The following is a 27,861-nucleotide window of genomic DNA, read 5'->3' on the forward strand; positions in this document are numbered from 1 at the left end:
AACTTTACCCAGAAGCGTAAGCATAGTTATCAATCTTAGGGTTTGCCCCCTGACTATCGTCAGATTCCTCGTATCAACACCGTGGTCGGAGTGAATCGGGAGGGAGTGAGACCTCTCTCCCCCCGCCCGTCTCTGCCGTGACGTCACGGCGGTCTGTATCTCCGTTCAGCTGCGCGGCTGCAGTCAGTCAGAGCTCCGCTCCTCCTAGTCCGCCTGCTGCTCCTCCTGCTCCGCCTGCAAGCTCTCCACGGAGGAACACACGGCGACCATTCCGGTACGTACGCACTTTTAATGATTTTTTTTCCGGAGCCCCCAGCCTTCCCTGAAGGGTTTTGTGCTGGTTTACAGTCGCCGCAACAGGCTGCTCCGCGTTGATCGCAGATGCGCCGCAGGGCGGAGTGAGTGAGGGGAGGGCGGCAGGAAAAACGCTGCTCGAGGAAATGTGTCTCGACTTTACGAGTTCAGGTCCACTTTAACTCTCCCACAATGTGTCCCACCTGTCCCTTCGCGGTGGCTACGTGGCTGTGTGTGTGAAACAACCATGTTAGAGGTGGTCCCTGCCTGCAAATGTGTTGGCTGGATGCAATGTGAGAGTGTGTTAAGGCTGAGTTATGGTTCCGCGTTACACCGACGCAGAGTGCGGTGCGCGTCGCTGCGTACCCTACGCCGTAGGCAAGGCGTAGGTTCTGCGTTGATTTAACGCAGACCGTTAATTCAGGCTTTACAGTCAGACAGGAGCCCTTTCACTAAACGACCTGCTCCCGTCCTGCTGATCTCATGATCCTCATGAGAGTGATTGGACTTGTAATACATGTCAGCAGCAGCAAACACGTGGATGATGATGTGTTGCACCCCAACTTGGGCAGGAAGTTGGCTGCTGTTGCTGCCTGTTGCCAGAGCTGGGTAGAGTAGCCAAAAATTGTACTCAAGTAAAAGTACTGTTACTTCAGAATAATATGACTCAAGTAGAAGTAAAAAGTAGTCATGCAAATAATTACTTGAGTAAAAGTAAAAAAGTACTTGGTGAAAAAACTACTGATTTATTTTTTTACAACCATTCAAACAGACAAAAGTACAAAATAATCATCTTCAGGCAAATTAAATCAATAAAATAATAAAATTAATGAAAAATAAAAAATAGCTTAAATTAAAATAATCTTAAAGTAAATTCAAGTACTTTAATAAATAATAAATAAAATAATAGCAGAATAAAAAATTAAATTAAGCACAAGTAGCACAAAATGTCAAGCCTTTGTACTTTTCTTTTTTAACCAGGCAGAACTAGAACAAACCCATGAACTCATAGAAACTCTGTGTGTCTTTGAGTCTGTGTAAATGTGACAAAAAATGCAAAAACAAACATTTTTCCCAAAGAATCCCAAAGAATCATGACGCATACACGGATAAAAGGGATAAAAGAAAAGTAACAAGCTCAACGTAGCCTAATGTAGCGGAGTAAGAGTAACAGTTTCTTCTTCACAAATCTACTCAAGTAAAAGTAAAAAGTATAGTGATTCAAAACTACTTCTAAAAGTACAACATTTCCCAAAACTTACTCAAGTAAATGTAACGGAGTAAATGTAACTCGTTACTACCCACCTCTGCCTGTTGCTGAAACATTCATCCATTACCCCCAAGGCGTTAAAGTGACTGCTGGTTTCTGCAGTCACTTTATGGTTAGTGTTTGAAGATCATTTTTCAACTATACTATTCTCTTTAAAACAATATTTACAGGGTTCCTACGGGTGCTTGAAATTCTTGAAAGTGCTTGAATTTCAATGTTGTGTTTTCAAGGCCTGAAAAGTGCTTGAATTTTAGTTTAAGTGCTTGAAAGTGCTTGAAATTATAACTCTGTCTTTCACAAAATTGGGATCAGACTGTATGGTTTAGTTATTACAAGGAGAAATAAAATTAGTAAGATGAAACATACGGTAACTAGTTGTTTACAGCATGATACAAGGTACATAATTGTGATAAAAAGCGGAAAAAATAATTGAGTATATATATTCCTCTAGATATTTTACCCCAGTGATAAGGTGCTTGAAGATTTTGAAAATGACCCTTGAAAGTGCTTGAATTTGACCTTGAAAAGGTGTAGGAATCCTGGATTTTATTTCTCCTTGTAATAACTAAACTATACAGTCTGATCCCAATTTTGTGAAAGACAGAGTTATAATTTCAAGCACTTAAACTAAAATTCAAGCACTTTTCAGGCCTTGAAAACACAACATTGAAATTCAAGGAATTTAAGCACCCGTAGAACCCTGAAAATCAGTAAGATGAAACATAACCAGATGTTTACAGCATGATACAATGTACATAATTGTGATAAAAAGCGGAAAAAATAATTATGAGTATATATATATATATTCCTGTAGATATTTTATCCCAGAGATAAGGTGCTTGAAGGTTTTGAAAATGACCCTTGAAAGTGCTTGAAAAGGGCTTGAATTTGACCTTGAAAAAGGTGTAGGAACCCTGTATTTACTACTTGCATTTCTCAAATGCTGTTGGTGGTTCGCAGCGTTCTTCTGTCACACTTTGTAAATCTGACACAATGATCTATGCGGCAATTATACCATGACATTTTGAAATTTTCAAGTTGGAAAACTTGCTCTTGTAAGTGCCGCTGCATTTCACGTTAATCAGACACAGATGGCTCGTTTTGAGATGACTTGTCAAGTCTTAGGTTCCTAATTTGAGCGTTAGCTTGTAATATTAATTATTAAGAGTATCAGGGATCAACTTGGGGTCTGACTGTGTGATGCAGTAGCTCTTTCACAGGCATGTGATCAGATACCAGTGCAGGGGTGACTGGATCCAGCTTTACAGAACTATTTTTATTTATTTATTTTTTTAATGCAGACAACATTGGTTTCTTCTGCTGATCTTTCAAGAACGACCCCACTGTGGTGCACCAGGCTGTTCAGGGAGCACTGCAGAGAGGAAGCTTCCTTAAATGTTGTCTTTTGTCCCATTTCTGCATTGTTTGCACTGCAGTGATGTGCACACCAGTGCAGTGACAGAAAGAGGGCATGTGCAAGGGACATCTTGAGGTTAAAATCTCTGGAGCGTTTTTAGGGCAGCAACTCACCCCTAACAAGTCCCGTTTGTTGTCTCGTATGTAGCCTAGCCATACTTGATTGTAGACAAAGCAGCATGAGGAAACTTGAGCCTGTTTTGACTCGTGCCAGTGAATGCAGCACCCAACGCCACCACTCGTACGCAGTCATTCTTGATCCCTGCCAAAGATTTCATCACCCTCGGTTATCCCTCGGCTGTGTGAGAGTCCAGATCCTCTTTTAATGTTGCTCTTCTGCTCTCTGGCATATAAATACCAGAATATTCAGCAATTGACAGCATCCAAAATCTATTCAACTGTTTTCTGTACCACTATTATCTTGGTGAGGGGCAGGGCCTTACCGTTGAAGTTGCATTGAACTGAACTGTTTATTCATCACACAGCAATGACCATTAAAGCTTTACAAGTGTATTTTAAAACATTATTGGAGGAAAGGACAGGCGGTGGAACAAATGAGAGCCAATTGAAGATTATCTGTTCTCGTAAACAAGTCTGAATAGTATAAAATGTGTTTTATCACTCCATTCACTCAATCCATGCAGTTTTATTTGCAAGGTGGCAGCTGCTCATTCATTTTCAGATTGGTATATTCAAAAACTAAATGTCCCTTTTGCAAACTGAACCAGCCATGGCAAAAGAGGATGTTGCTGCGCTGGTGACAGAAAATAGACTATTTTCATTGTGACTATGACCGTGCAGATTTCTTGAGTGTTCGCCCTCCCCCTCTCTTTTGAAACTGCTATAGAAAGGTCTGTATCCCTGGTCTGGAGTCACAACTGTATGTTTGGGTTCAGTTTGGACCACTTGTGCCCCATAGTTTGAACCACACAAGTCAAAAAGGCCTCTCATCAGCCAGGACTGTTGTCACTGCTGCTTGAAATACTCCACTGTCCCCTCGTTCCCTCACTGGTGGCTACCAGATGTCCTGCTAGGTAAGAAGGGGTCCATTGTGGTGCTGAATCGTGACCAGCTCATTTGCAGTTTCTGCTTTTTTGCTTCAGTATTTGTGTAAACACTCAAACGTATTCAGCATTCTGAGTTCGTCACAGCAGCTGTGACAAACCCAGGAGGAAGTGAGGACTGCAGTGTGAGCAATAACCACTGACTCAAAGCCTTGCACTTCCTCACCTTCACGTGCTATGACATGAGTTTCTACCTACAGTAGTTTATTTAGAGTTACTGGGTAAACTGTAACTGCACGAGCAGTGACAGTGGAAAAAACGATCCAATTCTGGCTTCAGGAATAAATTGTTATGCTACCTTACTTATAGCTACTTATTTTGTGAGTATGTTTGACTAAGAACAACAGTTAGGTAAATGTACCTTTCTTTGAGAAGATGAGAAAGGGATCCATTTAAAGATTAACAAAAGATAATACCAGAAGTTTTGGGTATCCTGTCCCTCTTTCTCATGTGGACAAGCTTTAGTTGAGGCATAGAAAATCTGATGGGAAAATAAAAAGCATAATTCTTCAGTTTTAAAGTTATATGGCTCCATTGATGATTCAAATAAGGTAATTATAACCTCCCAGATGAACAATACGTATTTTTTGATGTCATATTGATTAAAAAACGAAGCCAAAGGAAACAAAGTGCACCCCATGATTCAGTCCCGTGTTGAAGCACCTTTATCTGCAGTATCTGAGCGTACTTGTTATCCGTGTCATATCACTCTCGCATTGTTGCGGATGGATCTGGCATGCTCTTCTTGACAGTGATGCTTCAGTGCCGGGAAATCTGTAAACATTAATGTACACACACTTCGTTATGGTCCTGCTACATCTTTTCAACTAGATTGAAGCCCCCCAAGCTACTCTATAGCAGATTGGCCAGCATGGTTGTGTTTATTCTTGCATGGCATTATCTGCAGGACAGAATAACCTCACATATGTCTTGATAAAAATCATCAATATCAATCAATATACAGATGAGTTCATGGGGGACTCGGTTAGTACAAGGTGTCCAGGTCTCAGGGCCGCAAAATCTACTTACCGTACATTTGGTATGAGGTTTTTGTGCTTATTTCGTCTTGCCTCTTCGCAGATGAGGTGCTGGTCCTCATGTCCAAACATATATACTTTGGATTTATTTATTTATATTTTAATATTTTTTTAAAGAAAATTGTTCCATATCTCTTGTTTTGTTGAGATGAAACTGTACAAACTTCAGATGCAGTGTTCTTCTTAGAGAGAACAGGTTTTCTTCAGGCAACTGCTACAAAAAGGTCATTATTTTCCCTGTTGTGAGTTTTTTTGTTTTGTTTTTTGGGCTAATTGTACTGTCGTAACCTTTAACATCAAACTCAGTAACTTAAGACCGCAGAGTCAAAAATCAGACACTATGGCTGAGGAGGAAGAAGAGCCGGCTGATTTGATTCTGGACACCACGTTGCCTCCACTCTCTCTGTGAGGGTGTGAGATTGGAAAAAGCACTGCATATTCGCTGTAGAAATATTCCTTGTAGATCTCCATAGACCTGTGTGTGTGAGACAAGCATGACATTAGAGAAGATAAACATGGTGGCATGTGAAAACAGGATTATTTTGGATTTTAATGAGAGACAAATGCTGTTCAGCTGATAACAGGCAATTCAGGTGATAAGTCATCCAATCATTAACTTGAGTAAACTGTGACTAAACATATTACAACACGTGTCCAAACAATGTACTTGCCAAAACTTATACTGGACATCAAAATAAAATCGTTTAATTGCTTGGTTCATTCCGCATTTATTTAACTACTTCATTTTTCATTTAGGCCAATTCTGTATTTATCTTAAACTTGTGTCTTGAGGAGGTAATGTGGGTCATTTATTTTTCTCTGCCTTGCCCAACAAACCAGTTTTGCTTAATTGTGAGATCAGAACCACCCACTGTACATCTTGTAAGCATAGCAAAACACTCAACACTTTAATCCCCTTTGAGATTAAAGTTCCTTCTCATCCAAGCAGAGCATCAACCATCTTCCTGCAGCCTCACTGCTGGTCATTGATCGTTGCATCAATGATCTGAGAGAAGCCACAATTGCTGCCCAGTAATATGAAAACAGTTACGAGGCCATTTACAAAAATGAATATATGAATAAATAAAAAGTCCATCATTCTAGAGATAGAAAGATCCTTTAAGGTAGAAACGTCGAGTGGACGTTCCAGCAACAGTAAGACCATAGAAAGCTGAAACTGGACTGTTTATTACATCTCCCAGTCTTTTAATTTAATATTTTTAAATTAATTTATTAATTTATTTTAAGTCAGGCATTTTCTATAGTAATTGGTTCCACATCTATACCCCCTCCAGTATTAACAAGAACTATGCAAGAACAACAACTGTGAGGGAAAAAATAAATATTTACTTTACCAATATAACAAAACAATACTTTATTTGCAACTTTATTTGTGTCTTTATTCTGATACCTGATACACTATTGGATTATTTCCATCCCAAATAAAAACTCTTAAACTGTTTTTCTTCCTACCTCTCTCTGCAGGTGGAGTTTGCTGAAACAAGATTGCAGATATCATGGTGAACATCCCAGAATACTACACGGGGAAAAATGTGCTGCTCTCTGGAGCAACAGGGTTCATGGGCAAGGTACAGTTGTGGTTTATTTGTTTATTTATTTGTCAAAATTTCCAACAAAAAATTCAAATGAAATGCTGCTGTTTTAGGTGCTCACCCCAGGTTGAGTCTTACTTAAAGGGGACCTATTATGAAACACACGTTTTTTCTTGCTTTAACATATATAAAGTGGTCTCCCCTCAGCCTGCCAACTCAGAGAAGGAGGAAAGCAACCAAATTCTGCAGTGTCTGTACAGCCGCCCGGATGAGCCATCCATTTTTTCGTAGCGGTGTATCGCCTCATCGCGTCAGGCAGCCAATCAGCACAGTGCCTCATTATCATAGCCTCCCCGCCCACTCAGAATCCCACATAGAGATGGAGTTTAGAAACGGGGAAGATAGACATGGCTCAGAGGCTGAATTTCTAATTTATTTAGCAAAAACAATCAAAAGCTTGTTTTTAAGACATTCAAGGCCTGTTTAAAAGAGGTATTAGATGCCATAATAGGTCCCCTTTAAGACTTTACCATAAATGATATCAACCTGATCATCCATCAGTCACAACAAGATGATACTCAGATTTTTAGCAGAACTGTGATGAATAATATGTTTACTCCTGTTACTCTTTATTTTTGCAACAGACGTGATGAATCTCTCTCTCTTCTTTTATTTTGTGCTTTGAAACACAACAGCTGAGTGTCATTGAAATTCATTTGTGTCCATCTGCGTCAGAGGAGGAGAAGGATTCAATGTTTGTGCCGCACTGTGTGTGTGAAGAGGAAGAATGAATTAAGCACTTCCTGTTTGTCATTTAAAGGTGTTGCTGGAGAAGCTGCTGAGGTCATGCCCGGACGTAAGGGCCGTCTACGTGATGGTCCGGTCCAAAGCTGGCCAGAGCCCACAGGCCCGGATTGCTGATATGATTAACTGCAAGGTAAGAGATGATTATTTATTTCTCAGGGAGGAAGAGGGGGGGTGTGGGAGATAAGAGGAATATGCCCAGCAGCCTGTTGCACCTGCTGTGTGCTTGGTGTGTGAAGATGGTGCTGCAAGTAAAAACAAGTTGTTTCATACATCTTCCCACGCAACTACACGGGTGACACTTTTTGCAACCTCAAGTATTTGAATGATGGCCCGGTTTATGTAAGTCTGCCTGTGTACGTGCATCACAACGGTGGATTTCAAATGAGGCAATTAACCTAGTAATGAAACCTGTGAGCAGCATGACCTTTTCCCCAACAGCCGACAGACTCTTGAGATCTTGATGAAATGTGTTAATTTCTCTTCCTAATGATTCTCACCATTATTCGCTGCCTCATTTCATCCCAGCTGGTACTGGGGAGTGCAGTGGGCTTCTCCACCGTTCTCCTCACCCCTTCCTCCACAGGGCTTGTCTTCATTTGACATATGAGAGACCAGGGGCATCATGTTCAAAGAGTGCATGGATTTCATCATGAATCCTCGGGCAGAAATCTTGCCAACACAAAAGAAAATTCAAATGTTCAAAAGTGTGCATGCGCCCAAATCCATTTTCATTTGAATATCACAACCAATGGGAAATTGAACGCAGATCCGAGAGCAAAACACTGTATCCTCCCTCAAGTAGATCAATTTGAATATGATGATGAGGATATCAAATCCAAACAAAATTTTTGCAAAAGCAAGTGGGGAAAAAAAATTGTCCTTGAGCTGGAGACACTCCTGTCAGAAGTTGAGGCCTGGAAAAATAATTTATTTGGGGGCATTTCTTTCGATTTAAGCTGTAAAAGAAAACTGTGTATTGTGCTTTGGTTGTTTTGACCGCATTGCATTATGGGTGTCCTTCCTTGCTTTGTGTTGTGTTCATGAGGAGTTGTGGGTTTATTGTGTTGATACGGGTTTGTGAAGCTTCATGTTTAGCGTTTGTGTACTTGCTTTACTTCAGGAGATCTAGTGGAGCATATTTTGGTGTATAAAAGCAAATTTCACTATTTTATTGAAACTGTCAACTGTTAAAATTTGCGTTGCAGTTTGCACATTTTTTACGATGGGTCATAAATGTGCGTGGCGGATGGCGGTACGCACAACAAATCCATGCAAAGTACATTTTTGAACATCCCGACGTGTGCGTGGAAACTGGCATGCAGTACAGACAAGTTTAGACACACTTCCCCATTTGTTTGAATGTGAAGGTGTGTCCAAACTTTTGGTCTGTACTGTATTCTTTGTACACAAAGCCCCTGGCAAACACAAATTGTGACTTGCACTAACTGAAGTGAATTTTCAAACACGTGTTCAATGTTTCTCATGTGGCTGTGACATCATTCTGACCTGAGAACCGTGCTCCCAGTTGTTTGAAAGGTTGCAAGCTGAGCAGCCGGGCTTTGCAGAGAAGATCATAGCGGTGAACAGTGACCTCACACAGCCGGAGCTGGGTCTGAGTAAAGTGGATCAGAACACCCTGACTGAAAACATCAACATCGTCTTCCATTGTGCCGCCACCATCCGCTTTAATGAGCCTCTCAAGTGAGTCATATCTTTTTAGTTTTCAGATTTTATTCATAGTCCTGTTAAGATGTGATCTTCTCTTCTCGCCGGTGACTTCTTAACTTGCTGCTGACTGTACCAGTTTCACAGCTGCTGGTGATCTGAGCTCAGAGTTATTTCAATCAAGGGTGTTAAAGTAATAGAGGATGTTTTCTGACTCGTGTCTGAAAGCGGTGTTAACACATTTACTAAAGATGGGCTCGCTGATGCGCATAATACCTGGCTTGGCTTGCATTGTCTTGCTTTTTTTTTTTTTTTTTTTTTACTGCTTAACACTATTTTGATGAATTAGTACCGAGTTCTTATTGCCAAGAAAAGTGTCTTTTAACCTTTTCCATGTGAATTAGTCTCTCAAATCCCTTTTCCATTTCTTCCTCCCTCCATCAGATGTAAAGCACTTAGAGCAGTATTTGTCACTAGAAAGGTGCTGTCTCAGTAAAGCCTGTTCCATGGTTTAAACACTTCTCTCCTCCTCTCAGAGATGCAATGCAGCTGAATGTCCTGGCCACTCAGAAGATGCTGGCACTGGCCCACAGAATACGGCACCTGGAGATCTTTATTCACATCTCCACAGCCTACGCCCACTGTGATCGAGAGCTCATCGAGGAAGTCGTCTACCCCCCACCTGTAGACTACCGTAAACTCATCGATGCTCTGGAGTAAGTTGAGCTGCTTCTGAGCAGCAGTTTCTGATCTCTGCGCACGGATGTCGGGATGGATTGGTTGAACCAGATGGGTTAATTTTAGTGATGCACCGAAATGAAAATTTGTGGCCGAAACCGAAAATAATAATAAACACTTGGCCGAATACCGAACAATGGTTCTTCGCAGTTTTTCATTTATTTTGCCTATTTTTTCACCATTGCATAAATCAAATAAATGTGCAGTGAAATACCCGCCAGTCACAATTTGTCTTACTGTACTGTACTTTTTTCTCATAATCCTTTTTCATTTTCTCCAGTTCAAATCCAATTAATCAGGTCGCGGTGGGGCGGGGCGGGGCTGATCTCCGCAATTTGAAGCCTTGTATAATAATTTTAAAAATCTGGGTTATTTTCTTGGAGGATCTCGTCAAACAGACAGTGAGGGTTCTCCACCGCGTCGGTAGTACGGGCCCTTCTCTCTGCGCTCTCTCCCCGATCTGCTGTGCGTCCCGTGACCGTCTCCATCACCAAGCGGCTTTGCCAAATCCAACTCAGCCTGGATCATTTCTTGGTCCTCTGCTTTTTCCCCACATCCAAGTAATGATCTGACATGCTGACATGTTTGCTGCTTAACACCGCACGCCCCTCACTCCACGCTGTTCGCTGTTTGATTGCGTCATCACACGCCGTTATTAATTGTTCGTTTTTTTTCCCCCAATTATTCCACCGAACACCAAAAGTATTTTTTGCTATTTTTGGCCGGACAATTTCGGTTACCAAACATTCGGTGCATCACTAGTTAATTTAATTTAATTATTTTTTTTTTTTTTACTTTGCTGTGTGGATTAAAAGCAAAGAGGAAGATATTAAGATTAATGTCAGTGATGCAGCAAGTAAGTCTGCTCCACTCCGCTTAAGTAAACTGCTGCTTGACAGCACTAATGTAGATGCTACCTTTCTCTGCTTGAGAGCTTGATTAGTGAGACATTAAGTCTGTAGAGTAGAGATTAATGCAGTGAAGGATTGTATGTACTGTAGCGTGAAGCTTTTAAGGAAACTGGCTGTGTGTGTGCCGAGAGACACCAGAGTTTCATCTTATGTAAAGTCCAGCTTGACTGTCTGAAATGGCCGAAGTTGGTTTGTAGCAGATACAACTGGATTTAAACGACTAAGGTGTAAGGTTTTTCCATTTGTCCCACTTTTGAATGCTCTGGCTGTGCTAGTCGTATATTGAGTGTGCTGCAGAGTGACTTTGTTTGCACACGTGTATGCCAGCTGTTAAATCTGGCTGCGTCTGCAGTTTCTTCATAAACAGGAACAAGAATTGTGGGTAGTTTTGAAAATGTGTAATGGTGAATGAGCTTGTGAGATGCAGTCCGCCTCTGTGAGGAGGACACTCAAATGTTGGCTGCCCTTGGGGCTCTTCCAGAAAGTTTGTTTTACAATTTCCACAGGAAGGGTAAACTGGAAGAAGGATGGTGAGTTATCCTAAGGTTTCTTTTTTCCAGACAAAGTTCCGAATTCTTACCTTCCGTTCCTCAGAGTGTCATTCTGAGGAAGGCGGGAGAACCGCCGAAACTGTCAGAACGGAAGGTAAGAAGTCGGAACTTTGTCTGGAGAAAAGAATCCTTAGGATATCTATCTGAAGACATAATGAACATAATACAACTAGGATGGTGAGTTACTTTGATAACTGACTATGCAAACTTTCAACTGAAACTACTTTAATCTCCACATTTAGTTATCAGAATAGACTGGTTTAGAAATGACTTTATTACCCTTAATAAACTAAACTGGCCTGTAAAGAAGAACTTGAGCATTACACTCAAGCTACGAGTAAAATCTCGACCGTATTTTTATTGTAACGTGACTATGAACATAAAGACAACTGATCCTGTCCAGCTCTGAAACTATTGTCACTCTGCTGAAACAACCTTTAAATACGAACTGTGTGAAGGATTAGACACATCAGGGATTTATCACTTATAATGGGACTGAATAACTATCAAGAGGGTGATTGTGGAGCTGAAACGCTCTGGAGAATCTTAATTTGAACTACGGTGTATATATAATTGTAAAAGTGAACGTTTGCATACCGGCTGTATAGCATTGAGGATTTTTTATTTTTTTTTAATTACCTCTCGATTTAAGGCAACAAAATGTTTGTGAAAGGAACTCATCACATTGCATTTTTCAGATGTTCCTTTTGAAATATTGTGCCGTGAATCTTCATCTAATTTTGTACACATTTTCACCGAAAACAAATCTATTTGTCTTCCGTTGATGCTTTCCTACAAATAATGCCAGTCTAACACTCCACTCTGAGTTTGGACGCTGTTTTGACGCAATTAAGATCAACTTTAGCATTTAATCTGGAGAAGGAAATGTACATAAATACAATCCAAATACTTAAATTATGAAAATGGAAATAGGTTTTTAAATGATCAAAAGTTAAGAAAATGATCAACCTTATGCTTAAATGTAACCCTGCTCACATCTGTCACATGATAATGTAACGGTGAGGATGGATGAGTTTCATGTAGAAAAAAGTTACATTTGGTCTCTCTGGGTCCAGCTGGATGGATGACGACCTGGTCTCAGCGCTGACTCCCAAGCTGATTGGAGAGCGGCCGAACACCTACACCTTCACCAAAGCTCTGGCGGAGTATCTGCTGCAGCAGGAGGCCGGAGACCTCAACATAGCCATCGTCAGACCGTCTATCGTCGGAGCCAGCTGGAAGGAGCCTTTTCCAGTGAGTAATTCAGACTGGGGGCATTGCAGCGCTGTTTACACAATTACTCTCACTTGAAATCACAGAGAATGTTTCTAGATTCTGGGTTCAGTTTGAAATGTACCAAGAAAGAGCACATGCTCTTAGATTAAAGTGGAAAACGGTACAGGACTGTGGATTTGAACACTGAAAACACCTGACTTTCTTGGATTTTTTTAGTTTTATAGTTCTCAATATTTGTGCAATAATACGATCATGTCATTCCTCTCCTCTCATGACATCAGCATCTTCTGTCCCCAGAATGCTGATTTCATATCTGAGCAGGGGTAAGTTAACTGGAATGGGGTGCGCTTAAATAAAGCAATTAAAAGTGTTTATTTTACATTAACGGGCAGCTCACAAGTGTTAATGTTCTACCTTGAACACCACCTATGCTTGAAGGAAGGCATGAGTCCCAGCGATTTCCTCGTCATTACTCATAATGTATCCACATCTCAGTCTCTCTCCCGCCTACACGGTAATGTGTTATGTAATGTGGAGATGTCTGCGGAGGAATGCGTGAAATGTGGTTCAGAGAAGTGAAGGTCACCTTGGCACCCGGTCAGTCTCTGGGAAGCAAGAAGACCAGGAGGGTTTGTAAAATAGTCTGGGTGAGGCTGGTTTCTGAATGTTTGTCTGAAAGCAGAATTTCAGCTTAAGAATGTTTTGACGTAGTTATTTGATTTTGTTTTATTATTTTCTTTAATTTATCAGAAATGTGATCACTTTGACTTGTTTCTCCTCTAATTGTATGCACATTTTGACCTCTGGTTTCAGGGTTGGATCGACAACTTCAATGGACCTAGTGGAATATTCATTGCAGTAAGTCCAGAGCAACAGTAAGCCGTGAACGCAGTGATGAAAGTTTGAATGAATTATCTTGTAAATGAGTCATGGAGTTATTATTAAGTGACAGAATGTTCCATGCGCTGCCTTTTACCTGACTGTTTGTTATAAATAAACAAGGCTCCACTTGAGGATACGAAACCTTTTTGTCTCCTTTGTTTCCAGCTGATTATCAGTGAAAATTAATTGGCTAATCACTTTGGTTTACAGTTTTCACTGGCGTGTTTGTTTTTGAGCTTTTGTCTTTCTCCTCCTCCCTGCAGGCTGGGAAGGGAATCCTCCGTACAATGAGGGCCTCAAATGATGCCGTGGCTGACCTGGTACCGGTAGATGTGGTCATAAACGCCACGGTAGCTGCAGCTTGGTACTCCGGGTCGCAGGTGCCTAACAGGTAGGAGGATCACCCGCGTCACTATTCGCTATTCATCTGAGTTGCTCTAAAATATCTCATCCTTCCCTCAGGCCAAAAAACATCCTGGTCTACAACTGCACCACTGGTGGTATCAACCCGTTTCGCTGGGGTGAAGTCGGTAGGAACTTGATTTAATCTTGCTTTATTGCAGCATGTGTAAAATCCTCTTACAATGGAAGCTTTGAAGTGTGCTTAAATGTGGCCTCTAATAAGATGCCCTGATTGTAATGTGATCCACTGCCTGCCACACCTAAACCAGGAGCTGTTTCTTTGTGTCTCTGGCTTACTGCAGGAGCGTTAGTCAAACAAGGGAGGTCTATGTTGCTTGTTTTTGTCCTCTTTCAGAGCCTCACTCTGTCTCTTCATTGAGAATCTTTAATACAAACTAGTTTCCGTGCGTTATGGTTGACACAAACCTTGCTGCTCTTAATGTTAAGTTCAGTAAATTCTTTCACACGATGACACTTGGTTCTCATTTTGCTGAGACATATATCTTCTGAGGCGATTAGTGGAGAACTCGTGAAAATGCAAATCAAAGGGGTTTCACAAGTCACTCACTGTTTTATTGCTGACTAAAGTGGTTACGTTCAAATTGTTTTGAGTTGGGGTTTTTTTAATTCCCATTTATTATCTACAATCCACATCCAATATCAAGTCTTATAGTCCTTATGTCTTGTAGGTCTGTGGAAAATTGGATTGAATTTTGGGCCCAGACTATCACAAAAACAATGAAAGGGAGGCTGGGGGGAGCAACAATGTAATTTGCTCTAGTTTCTTTCTCCCGGAGACCCTGCTCATTACCAAGGTCTCAGTTTTATGGAAACAAAATATAAAATTGGTGCCAAACCTGGCATTTTAATGACTTGGTGAAGCAGCTGTATTTTTCCATCACCTGGTATGGGTTGCAGTGTGGTGGGTATGTGTGTATAGTCTTATTTAGCTATTTATTTATTTATACTTTAACTTATTTACCCAAATGGATCATTTCAGGATTCCTTTGACCAAATGTAACGTCTATCTTAAAGGAAAAACAAGTGTTTTTTCAGGATTAAAGAACCAAATGAAATGCAAAAATACCAAAAAATGCAACTTCTTAACTTAAAATCTGAAGTTCATAAATCAATTTCATATCATCTGCATTTGACAAATTAACTGAAAATGGATATTTAACATTCAAGCATTTGGCATAGAAACGTTGTATAAATACTTTCTTGAAGAGATGGTTATGTCAAATGTTTGTCTTTTAAGGAAATCTAGTTGTCATTTTGTCAACTATATAGTTGGGGTGTTCATGGAAATTGATAGTAGTTTCTCTTTGGAACATAAAGTTGAAGTTGATCCGTTACAATTCAAGTCTCGCCATTTTTGTCTCTTTAGGCACAAAGCCCACATGTGTCAAGTCTTAAAATGCTCATTGATCCTCTGTGTTGAACAACCTTCTCTTCTTAGAGTACCATGTAATATCCACATTCAAGAGGAACCCCCTTGAGCAGGCCTTCCGACGGCCCAATGTTAATCTCACATCCAATCACCTTATCAATCAGTACTGGATCGCTGTGAGCCACAAGGCTCCGGCCTTCCTCTATGATCTGTACCTCAGGCTGATTGGACGAGATCCCAGGTAACCTCGTCTTTGCCGGCTCCACTGTGCTGCCTCTGTGCTGTCCTAACGGCCAACGTTCCTTCACACTCCCACATCTCTGCTGCTTTATTCTGTCACTTTTCTTTCACTGTAGTCGTCTAACATTTTAGCCGCACTGTTAATGTGTTCAAGTATGCTTGTGTGCAGTCTTGCAAGAGTCGATGAATGCATAACTCACCACTTTCCCTAACAGTGGGGGCTGCTGACGGGTTCTGCACTCTGCCACTCTGCAGTTTGTTTTCAGTTTTTTTTTTTTTTCTTTCTTCCCTTAGCAAGGCATTAAGTTCACCTCAGTCCTGCTAAGAGATGGACACAAGTTTGCACAAGTTTCCCCCCCCAGGTGTTGGCCCTGGGCAGGTCTCTGCTCGTTGTTGCATTATCCCAACAGGGAGAGTTGGAAACACTGTCACACGAAGGAGCTAGTGGCAGTCAAGCAGACACTTTTGGTTGTGATGCAGGGCTTGCACCTTGCTTTGTGTTGCTAAGAAGAGGAAGCTCACTTTATTCATCATCTCATCCTCTCTGTCCTCCTTGTCCCGTCATATGTATCTCTCTCCTACAGAGTATTGTATAAACATGATCTTCAAGACCAATCCCTTAGAGCAGGCCTTCAGAAGGCCCAATGTCAATCTGCGCTCCAACCCCTTTACAAATCAGTACTGGACCACAGTCAGCCACACGCTGCCCGCCCTCCTCTATGACGGCTATCTCAGGCTAATGGGCCGCAAACCCCGGTAAGGTTGCAACTGCCTCCCAGCTCCCCTTCCTCCCCGACAGCCGGCCTCGCTCTCCCCACATGTTCCCACCCCCCCTTCCCTGTTTTGCCTGTTTCTTTTCCTGACTGGGACTTGGGGGAAACGAGGATGGGTCCAGGGCGGAAGAGGCCGTGTTTGCAGTGTTTGCTTGGCCTTACAGCATCAGCTGGACTGTGTCATAACATCACGAGTCGCCTTCCACGCCAGCATTTATTTATATATAGATGTATATATATATATATTTCAAGAAAAGAACAAACTGCTGTTAACGCGCCATTCCTTGTCCCCCACGTCTGTCATCCAATCATGGGAAAAATTGAGGCACCAAAGGATTTCTTGGGCAATACCCCTCATCCCACTGAAAGCAACACCACTGCATGTTGAATGTTTGTCTTAACCAAGTAGATTTTCAGATAGTGAATGTCTTGCAGAGCTTGGTAGTTCCTCTTACAACAATCCCAAGTCAAGTTGGAATTAGTTAGCGAATGTGTTTATTTTTGGCTTTTTATTTCTTTATAGACAACATGAATCCACGGAAAGTTGTTGACTCATTTATTCATTTAAGATTTCAGCCCTGCAATACATTCCAAAAGGTTTGCACCAGGGTCACTTTGTTCTGCTGGTGACTGAGAGGTAGCAGATGAAAGCGGCTGACATGGCCTTTCCGTCACTGACTGGACTCTTCTGGAGAGAGGGTGAGAAGTTCAGTCATCCTGGAAGAACGTAGAGTCGAGTTGCCATTCCTCCACATCAAAAGGAGCCAGTGGAGGTGCTGTGGGCATTGGCAGAGATGGATGCCTCTCTGAGCTGGTATGTCCAACCAGGAGGAGGCCTGAGGCCTGAGCCAGACACAGGACACACCAGTCAGGGGGGGATTCCTCAGCTGGCCTGAGAACGCCTCTGTATCTGCCTGGGAGAGATGGGGGAGGTTCCCAGAGAGGGATTTTAGGCCTCCTTTCTTAGGGTGCTGTCGCTGACCTGAATCTGGATGGATGTTTTAGAAGTGACGTTGCCTAATGAAAGATTGGAAGGGATTTTTGCATATCATTAAACGATTCTGGAGGAATTTTGGTGTATAAGACCATCTGCACAAGCCTAGTTGGATGGTTCTGAATCAAGTTTTTAATCATTAAAGAGTGATATATCTACATAAGCAAGCTGGCACTTCGGGAGAAGTACTGTCACGTTAAAGACGGACTGTTAGCAGCACCAAGTCCAAAGATCTGGGTCTGTGATGGTTTGTCGGGGTATCAGTGGCTCCTGCTTTAATGGCATTAAAATTATAGCAGAAAAATACTGACACTTGGAGCGCCACAAAATCCTTCAAGATGTTTTCCAAGGACGTCAGTGTTTTGTTAACAAGACTATGCAATACATATTTTATGTATGTTGGGTTTGGCTGAGGAAGAAGAGGGTATGGATATCTGACTGGCCTTCTGCAATCCTGGAGAATTTTGAATTAAAAAGTGTGACAATGAACTGTTGCACACTTAATGATTTGCTGGGAGAATGGGACAAAAGTAACAACTGACATGGATCATATCCTCCTTAAACCCCTTCCTTGGTGCCGGGCTGCCTTTTTAAACGTTGAGAAAAGCAATGACGACATTAAAAAGTCCTAAAAGTCTTCCTGCCCCAACTCTTGGAATGTGCTGCAGACCTAAAATGCTGAAGTGGATGTATATAAACCAGTGAAGCTGACAATTTCAACTTAAATATCTGGGTTTCATAATGTCTGCAAAGGAATGAGCTGATGTAAATGTTCGAACCCCCTACCCCCCCACTACGGTACAAACCTCTGATTTAAGGTTGTAATTCAGAATGCTCAAAAAGATTTAACCATTTTTTTTTTCCCTCTGCGTTTTTTTTAGCTTGGCTTGCAGTTTGATTATCCTTGCCTGCTTTGTGCTGATCGACCACGCATGCTTCACTTTCTCTGAATTATTTTCCTGCACTGAAAGACTCTGTGTCTTAATCGGCTTTAATAAAACAAAACAAACAAGGCCTTCTAGTTAATGTTACATTAAAAATCCCTGAAAACAGACACAGATTCTTTCTTATAAGTCTCACAAGAGTGGTTATTGCTGTTTTCTGTGTTCTCCCACCTACCTCCATGCTTTGAATAATTGTCGCTTTGATTTTTAATCATGGATTAACACAGAAATGAATGCTGACTGGATTTAATTGTGTAATAAAGAAGGTGACGTACCTGGGTAGTAGGTCACTGGGACTGAAGCTGGTGCTTATTCTGGTTTATTTCATTTTTTGAACTTTGTGTAAATTTGTCTGCGTAAAATTTGCATCATTGGGTTATTTGAAAAAGTACTTTGTCTTTAACGCACATTAAATCCAGTTGTCTTGTGCAGATTTGAATCGATCACTTTCTACAGGAGTGAAATGGCAGCCCTCAGTACAAACAGTGCTTTGAAATGTTGAAACCCTTTCTTCTGTTAACATCAATGAAAGGCAGACTAAGAAAATTAGAAAAAGAAAAAAAAAAAAAAAAAATAGCCACTCAAATTATGATTCTTAGTCACCTAATGTGCAGTGGATGTTACTCCCACAGCTTTGCATTTCCTATATTATTCTTATTTCACTGCTCATAACATTTCTGTTGCCATCTCTCTGTGTGTGCGTGTGCGTGCACGTGCGTGTGTGTAAAAGCAACAAGCGAGAGCTTATTTAAAACGTTGCAGTCAGTTAGATCTCATGTTTTGTCTAGATGATGGTTCACATGGGTGCTCTGTCAGAAGGGATGGGCTGAGGTGTACGGACACGCAGAAACACTCTTTAGCTCAGCCCTGTAAAAGTATTCTCCAGTTGTTGATTTAGGGTGAGAGTTTGTGCAGGTATTTGCAAACACCAACTGCTTAAACAACCCTTTAGTTTAAAACGGTTAGAGTAGACCACTGTTGCAGTCAGGTGAAAGACTTTTGAATCTTGAGAAATTCAAGATCTACTTTGTGCTGGAGACTGGAGAAAGTTAGTGGCACTCCTGCGTTTATGTCAGAAGTGAGTTGGAGCCAGGTGGTTTAACTGAAGTCTAGAGGTGTCTAAACCTGCCATTCAGCTTCTCTTTAGCTCTTTAAGTCCTCGGAGAAACCCAAGTGGAGGATTAGAGCTACTGCTGAAAGGACAACTGAGTAGTCCTCGCCTTTTAATTTAGAGTTAACAGGAGTCTTTTTTGTTTTGTTTTCAGAGTTTTAAGATTTCCCAGTGCAGAAAGTCTCCGAAACCAGAGATGATTTGAGAAGTACACAAGCTCAATTGTCTTTATTGAATTAATATTTATAGGAAAGTCACGGCCGTGATGTAATTAATTAAATTCTTCTGCCTCTGAATCCTGACTGTCCTTTTTTCTCCACCCATTTTATCCCTCCTTTTCCTCTTCTCCACCACCTCTTGTCCATATCACTGTGTTTTTTTGTTTGTTTGTTTCTGGCCTCATGCTTCTTCTTCCCATCCTTCACTCGCATGTCGTTGGTGACAGGATGATGAAGACGATCACTCGCCTCCACAAAGCCATGATGGTTCTGGAGTATTTCACCAGCCACTCCTGGGTGTGGAACATGGACAACATGGCCATGCTGCAGGCCCAGATGAGCCCAGAGGACAGGAAGGTATAAAGGACTCGCGTCTGTACTCTGGATTGGTCATATTCTTGTTCACGTCCGCCCCTGCGACGCAGGACACCCTGACCAACAACGGAGTGCATTAATGTCTGCTAGTAGTCTGGAAACGGCAGCAAGCCACTCACTCACTGCTGACGTCAGGTTGGAGTGAAAAGATCCATTGTTCCCCACAACTGTCCAGAAGAATTCCCGTCTCTGAAAGACATGCTTGTTCACGCAAATGTGATGAAGTTTGTTAAATATGCTTCCATTCATCAAAAAAAAAAAAAAAAGCACAAACTGTTGTATCTAGTTCTGTGAATAAAGCTGTTTAGAGGTATCAACAGTGGTATTTATTTGATTGTAATCACAAAATTAAAATCATATTCTCACTTTCACATTCACACTGAAGAGAACTGAGGCTTTTCGTCTTTATCCTTGCAGGTGTTTAACTTTGACGTGCGTCAGCTGCACTGGGCCGAGTACATGGAAAGTTACTGTATGGGCACCAAGAAATACGTCCTGAATGAGGAGCTGTCAGGGCTGCCGGCCGCACGGAAACACCTCAACAAGTAAGGAACCTGTGCAGGCGCAGGAGTCGGTGCTCTGCCGTGTCGGTTGCAGGCCTGATCACTACAAACTGCATCATTTCTAAGCTTTGGTAACAGACTATTTCCTCTCATGGACAATCAAAAGTAACATTTATCACCTCCAAGTTAGCATGAATGCGATGAGCACAGGTTTCTTGACAATTCCCATGTTGCACTTGCTAAGATAACCTTTATATGTCAGAACTTGATCTGTTTTGGAATTTAAAAGAAACCACGCAAGGCATGTCATGGGTTTGGTTCAAAACCAAGGAGGTGTAGGAGGATCCGCTGAAATGTTCAGGCTAAAAATCGCACGGGTCAGCACTTCTGACTTAGCACAGTGAGACTTTCTGTCACGCATCATAAAGGCCGCACATTGTGGAAAGTCAACTGCTGTGAACGGCATCTGAGAAAAACTGAAACCTCTTTGTTTGCTCTGCAGCTCTAAAACTGGAGGAAATTAAATAACATGAACTATGAAGTATATTTGGAGCACAGTAGCTGATGAAACGCAAAGATAAATTTGTTCTGGTCAGATGGATTCGAGGACGGTTGGCATTAATCTGGCCAAATCTCACTTTGTGAATGCAAAGCTTTGCAGACGCTGAACTATGAGCTGCATGAGTTAATAAGGCGTCGGAGGGGACATCAAAGTCTCCGTCAAGGGTGACGGGAGGGCTGGCTCAGTTTCACATTCACCTCAACACCTTTAACTGTGTCCCCATGGAGGCTCGACCACATTGAGTGCCGTCCCAAGCAAACTCCTCTCAAAGCTTGAGTTGGGGAAATGCGAGGTCAGCACAATGTTGAAAATGATCAATTAAAGAGAGTAACCCGTTTCCTTCAGACCCGCCTCATACGCCACTCCAACGCTGGCAAGAGGGGCGATGCCTGTTTACTGGAGAGAGTTGAGTTGACGGACAGTGACTTTGCGAGGGTCTCAGTGATTGGACAGGGCTCCATTGTGAGAGAGATTATTTTTGTTTTGTCCTCATTATTTTAAGTTAATGTAGCAAATAATGCTTCAGAAAGAGATCTTAAACGCAACTTATTGAGGGGAAGTGTCTTGTAAAACCTCCAGACTCCTGGTCTCACCAGCAACATTTCTCCTGCCTGTCTCATCTTTGGTGTGCAAAGGTGAAAACTATGCATACGGACAAATGAGTTAAATATGATTTCTTTTGTAAAGAATGCAATTTAGAAAAATGTATTTAATCCCATGTCTCTACATTCAATCATCATTGCAAAATCAAAAATGCTTAAAAAAAAAGTTGGTTACCTCCAGTTTTTCACCTCCTTGGTTGGCCTGTTTTGGTTTTTCCTTCTAAGGATCGTGACACAAACAGACAGAAGGGAAAGTATAAAAATGACTTATAAGGACACATTTTCTCGTAAATGTTTTATACGGCTCTTCTGTTCGTAGTTGATGGAAACCAGTGTCAACAGTGGCCTGTAGGGGAAGTTTCCATCTTTGCTTCCCAAAGCTTGCTGGTGTATTCCTCCAGTATCCTTTCGTTAAGACCATCCCAAACCCGCGGTTCAACTCCACATGGACTCTTCCATGGAATCGTTACATCAGACTTGTGAATATTTCGGCATCGTGAACTTAAGCAGACTGCCTAAGACACGCGTTGTTGGAAGGAAGAAAAGAATAGAGGAGGAGAAGAGTAGGATGTACCTTTTATATAAGCAAAGTACGCCGCCTGTCTTGAATCAGTGGAACCGCTGTTGGGTAGCAACACAAACCCTTCCAGCAAAATGCAGCCCCATAAAAACATCAGGACGGACAGAGCAGCTTTCTAGAGAGAGAGGTGTCGCAGCGGAGGCTGAAGTTATCTGAATCCATGTATTTATTATTTTAGTTGTGATGTTCCAGTGGTCTGTGCTCATTTCTGATGCCCTTATGTGGGCTTTTAAAAGTGCCATCACATGACTGTTCTTCCATTTAGGTCACTACCTCATACATAAATCTCTATTAAATCTAATACTTGGCTTCATCCTCCCATTAACTGCAGATATCTTTTACAGTTGTCTGTTTTATCCTTCCACTCTGTGCTGCTTGAATAAATGGAGCAGTTACAGAAATGTAATCCTGTCAGCTTTACCAGAACTCGTGTAAATATGTTTCTGCATGCAGAAATGGGACTTAAAAGGTGTGATATGTGTGTGTGTGTCTGTTTCTCTAGGCTGAGGAACATCCGCTACACCTTCAACACCGTCCTGGTGGTGCTGATTTGGCGTGTTTTCATCGCCCGGTCCCAGATGGCTCGGAACATCTGGTACTTCGTGGTGAGCCTCTGCTTCAAATTCCTCTCCTACTTCCGAGCTTCCTCCACCATGAGATAATGACTCGGCAGCGCTGTGGTCGGTGGCAACGCGGATAAACGACGGAAACGCTGCCTGTTGACGATGAGAGGAGCCTGCGCTCAAATCGATAATTTCCAACGCTTGAGTGAAGAAATAAAATCCCACAATACACAAGAAGAGGAGCTACTGGAGTGTGTAGCTGTCCAATAAGTCTCAAGTTGATCCTTCATGAAGTTTATCTCGCACCACACCAGTTCTCCGACTCGCAGTGCTCGGACCGACTCTAACGACGACATGGCCTCCTCCTGTTCCTCTCCGGTCTGTCCAGTACTGCCGGTGCCGGCTTTTTACCTGCTCACACCTTGCCTCGCTTAACAGAGTCAAGCATTCTGGCTACGCTCTGCTCCGAAGGTCCCCGGCTGGTTTCCTAGTCGGTTCAGACGTTTGTCTTTTAGGTCTCTGCATTCATCCTAAAACGAGCTGTACTTCTGCATTCCCACCGTATAAATCCATGTTTACTGAGCGGGGCTCAGCGCTTGGAAAGTGGAGCATAAACCTGGAAAATCTTGCTTTTCAACATTTTTAAATGGACTGGTGTGCAGGCAGGTTGCCAGCGCGGCCCGTTGTTTAACCGTGGCGGTTTGTGCTGAGTCACGTCCACCAGGAGCTGTCGCCGGCCTTCTCTCCTCCTCCTCCCCGCTGCTGGGCAAAAAGAACCTTTCTACAAAATTGCGATCCTGCATGGCCTCACGCGGCGGTGGCCAGGTGCGTGTCGTACAACCAAGCACAATGCGGATGGTAATGGCTTTACTGAGTGCCTCACGACTCTTCCTGCATCAGCAGACCTTGTGAAAGCTTCCTCCTCAAGTCCCTTTTCTCATGTCTGGAAGTCAGTCAAAATTGCCTTTTTTTTTTTTCTTTTTTTCTAACCTCTTAGTTAAGAAACTCGGCAGCAGTTGAGACTGAGAAGACAAATTGTGTCCCCCTTTATATGAAATTAAACACATCCAGTACCCATTTATATGCTGAATCATGCCCAACAACTTTTTATTATTTTTTTTTTTTTTATTAAATGTCCTTTCCCGTTGACCTTTCTTTCAAATACACTGCTTCTCAAGTAACTCTTGAGGTCGGTTTCTTCGTGAGAGGTTTTGTTACCATATTTGCTCTACTGCAGCTCAGTTTGTTTAGCGTTTATGGGATGTTAGTCTGTTATGTTACTGGTTCACTAAATATCTGCTCAGCCTATATTTATACAAGACTGCAGGACCTACTATTGAACTCTTCCATGTTATTTTTCTTGCTTTAAAATTCTTGCTTTCCACGTTATTGTACGGCTTGCCACAGACCTTGAGATTATCACTGAGCTATTTGTGGGAATGAACCCATCATGCCATATTAAGTGTCATACTACCGTAACCAAGGCTCGTCTTGCCTGGTCATATTTGTCTGTTCCGTTTATTTATTAGGATGTTTCTGAGTTAATGGTGTTGCGTGCTTGTGTGCGTCCTAAGTGTCCTAGGAAATTGAGGTGCCCGTGTTTTCCCTGTACTGACATCATTAAGGAGTGTGATTTGTCACAGCATGAGCCGTTGTACAGAAGCATGGAGGAGTCGGTCCCGACTTGTGCCTGAACTTTTGTCAATATTCTAATGTGAAAAAGGTCAAATGTATGTTTTCTAACATTTTCTGTAGAGATCTATTTAGATAAACATCAGCGGATGGTGAAATGTATTTTCCTGCAAATATCATTGCGTGGTCCGTTTACATATGGAGAGCTTACTGAACCAGCGTCAGCTGTTGTAAATAAGAATACAATAAATGCAGTTATGTGACTTGATGTTCAGAGGTGAATTTAACTTTTAAGGCGCTTGTCATTGGACTTAACGATGTGTGCGCATGTGTGTGTGTGTGTGTTACCTTCTTTGAATGTAAGAGAATAACTTCTTTGCACAGCCAGATTCTCCCTCTTACTGAAACAAATGATCAATACTAATGATGCCTGTACTTTTAGTAGGCTGTTAGTCAGATGAGTAAGTGCATGCTGCTGTAAGTCCTTGTTACAGTGTGAGTGACTAAATCTGTCTTGTGAATGGTTGCTATGTTTGTCATGTTTAGGGCGGGGAAAATGGCTTTTTTTCTTTCTTTTTTCTTTCTGTTCCCTGCCCTCGCTTCCTCCTCAATCTTCATTTACAAAGAAAACTAGTGTCAGGAACTCAGGCTTTAATCAATCATATCAAGACTTTGTTTGTTTGGCTTTTTTTTATTGTTTTTGTTTTTTTATCAGATGACATTGCCCACAAGTTAGATAAGCATATTTTAAAGAATTCAATGCCTCAAAATAAACATTTATCTCATGTTAATGAGTCATTTTGATCAGTTGCTTAGTTGACACAAAATGCATGCTACTCTTTATTTCTCCATTAAACTAAATGAACAGGCAGGATCTTGGGTTGAAACCTCCTGCGAGTAGCGAGAATCCAAGTAATGACGCCACAGGTGTCATTAAAGGTTTGGAAACTTCAGTCCTGCTGGGCTTCTGTCTCTCTTGGTGATAATGGCTTATTAGTGCACACTGTGGAACTAAAATGTGGATTTTCTTTGCTTTTTAAAATCTTTTCCCCATTAACAAACCAGGTCATTATATACTGCACAGTTAAAATGTTGTTTCCTGTGAAAATGGCGCTTATGCCTTTTTTAAAATGACTATTATGTTACCAAAGTCTTGGGCCTCATGTAATCTGGCATATCTGAACATGCAAATGGGCCTCATCTTCACCTGCCAGGCTGCTCGTCTCTCTCTGGTTCTGCTCACTCACCTTAATGTGATGAGTGTTTCCTGGGTCATCGTTGTCTATTGGGCCAAAAAAATCTAGACAAAAAAATTCTTATTCAAAGGTGTGAAATTATTCAGATGTTGCAAAATCCTGATTTCTTTATTTTTTTTAGCATAAACAAGCACATTTCTAGTCCTTTTGCCAGAACAAAACTGAAACGCGGAGAATATTTAAACACTTTTAATTATCACTACCTTTTGAGGCTCTGGGATTTATTTTTGTCTTTCTTCTTCTGTAATTTCTGCTATTCTCTATTTCATGTAATTTCTTGCGGTTTTAGGATGTTAGGCATCCTGCTGAACCCTCTTGACGCATGAGTCGAATTGGAAAAGTTTATGTTGGTAACGGCCATCTTTGTTTTGTTTCCAGCATCATTTCCCTGATTGTTAAATGTTCTCAAAGTATGGGTCCATATATTTAAGCTGCCGTAGGGCGAGAGTTTAATCTGTTTTGTGTTTTTTCCCCTCCCACTCTTGGTTCAGAGCTGTCACAGAGGCGCGTTTCCACTAGCGGGAGCTTCGGCTAAACCTGCCAGACAGGAACCCCATCAGGCCCGACCGTCTCTTCGGCCCGTTCAGCCGCTGCGTTTCCATTACACCGTAGCGCCACACGAGAACTTTTGATCGGAAGATAGCACCGCCAATCGCCAGGTGGCGGTAATGCTCATTTTTCGCAGTTTGCAAACGGCCAGCAGAAAAATGAAAAGAAGTAACACGTAAGCAATGCATGCTACTTGCTTTTTAAAAACATACTGAGATTAAAAGAACCCCCCACCCCCCGCAGGACCTCTATATTGGTTTAATACGACAGCAAGACCTGAACCGACTCATCGGTCCATCCAAAGTTGTTTTTTTTATGTAATCTCCAACTTCATCAAATGTACTGGTAGCAAAATGTCTCTGGCCAAAATGCTTAAATGATTTGTGGTCACATGATTTAAGTGCACCTGAGAGGGTTGAAGTAATTTCCTGCTTTTAGAAAACCCAATCAGCAGAGACCCCCCCACCAGCCCCTCTAGGCCGAAAAACGTCCCTCTCCTACTACCGGCGTTTTTTGACCCCATAAAGGTTCCTGAAGGCCTCGTTACAGGCCTGTTCCTGGTAATGGAAACACGCACACATGGCCCGGCCCTGAAAAACCTACCTGGAACTCCCACTAGTGGAAACGCGCCTCTTGTCCACTGTGGCCATCGCTGGCTACGAAGGGAGCTTTTGTCATTTTTCAATATGAATCTCGAAGAATGACTCTGTTGGTGCCTTTTTTTTTTTTTTTTTTGTAAACCAAAAAGAGGGAATAAACTGTTTTAATCCTCCTGATCCAGAGGTTTGATTTCATTCCGACTACATGTTAGTGAGGGTTTTGTTGCCGTCTGAGACGTGGCGGTGATTGACGGAGGAGCGGATGAACCATCCAGCTGACCTGTGTCCTGCTGCGCTGAGCCCTTCACTTCCGCCGTATCTGGAAGCCAGATTAAAGTGGCGTATTGAACAGCTCCATTAAGATTTAATTCTGCCTTTCAGGATTAAACTTCACGCCACGGACGGGAGGATTGGGCCGTTTTTAGATGGCTCAATTTTCATTTACTAGAAATCACTGGGAGCGGTTTCTAGCGACGGCAGCGAGAGGTTGTCGGTGCCATCGTGACGTTTGACCCGTCCTGTATCAGATTTGTCAAAACTGGTGCTTAGTATTTCATTTTAAAACCCTTTAGATGAGCTTTAAAAAATACAAGATTTTAAAGATCGTTGGATGCCATCTCTCACTCCATCACTCTTCTACACGACACTCTTCCTTTTCACTCTTTTATTGCTCAGAATATGTCAGCTTGTCCGTTGCTCTGATTGGTTGGAGCACGAACAACCGCTGGTGCTGCCCTTGGATGGGGAGACCGTCTGGGTCATGATCTGGGCCTGATCCATCAGGGTATGGTACCCCATCACTGCTTCCAGACTTTTCTAAGAGGGTAAAGTGGTTGCAGATGCTGCCGAAAATCAGCCTGTGATGAAATGATCATCGGCGAGTGTGTGGATCCCTGCCAAAGCAATTGCTTTGAGTGTTTTGGATCTGCAGCCTTCAGGAGTGTGTGAACACAGTGCCAAGCAGGAAAGACCTGTGATGATCTTAAAGTAGCAATTTTTGCTGTAGTTTTATCTGTAAATGGCTGTAAAAACACAGCATATGTATTCACTGAAACCACAATGAACACACTATTGAATGTCCATTATTCAATGTTTTATGAATAATGGTGAGATAAACACAACTATGATGGAAACTGATCAAATG

General features: G+C 41.9%; 1 protein-coding gene across 2 annotated transcripts; it reads left to right on the plus strand.

Annotated features, from left to right (window-relative positions):
• The first annotated feature begins 158 nt into the window (after positions 1-158).
• far1 (fatty acyl CoA reductase 1) lies at positions 159-27,861 on the plus strand. 2 transcript variants are annotated; one of them, XM_061721191.1, is made up of 13 exons: positions 159-274; positions 6,567-6,670; positions 7,455-7,571; positions 8,967-9,142; positions 9,643-9,822; positions 12,383-12,560; positions 13,356-13,400; positions 13,688-13,815; positions 13,887-13,954; positions 16,041-16,212; positions 19,724-19,853; positions 20,289-20,416; positions 22,621-27,861. In XM_061721191.1, exons 2-13 carry the CDS (start codon positions 6,599-6,601, stop codon positions 22,778-22,780), a joined length of 1,554 nt encoding a protein of 517 aa, XP_061577175.1. In that variant the 5' UTR covers positions 159-274; positions 6,567-6,598; the 3' UTR covers positions 22,781-27,861. The 2 variants fall into 2 exon arrangements, with proteins under 2 accessions (XP_061577175.1, XP_061577174.1); XM_061721190.1 differs by lacking the exon at positions 16,041-16,212 and adding an exon at positions 15,286-15,457 and having other exon boundaries at positions 22,621-27,607.

This window comes from Cololabis saira, chromosome 5, assembly GCF_033807715.1.
Source record: "Cololabis saira isolate AMF1-May2022 chromosome 5, fColSai1.1, whole genome shotgun sequence".
Lineage (NCBI taxonomy): Eukaryota > Metazoa > Chordata > Actinopteri > Beloniformes > Belonidae > Cololabis > Cololabis saira.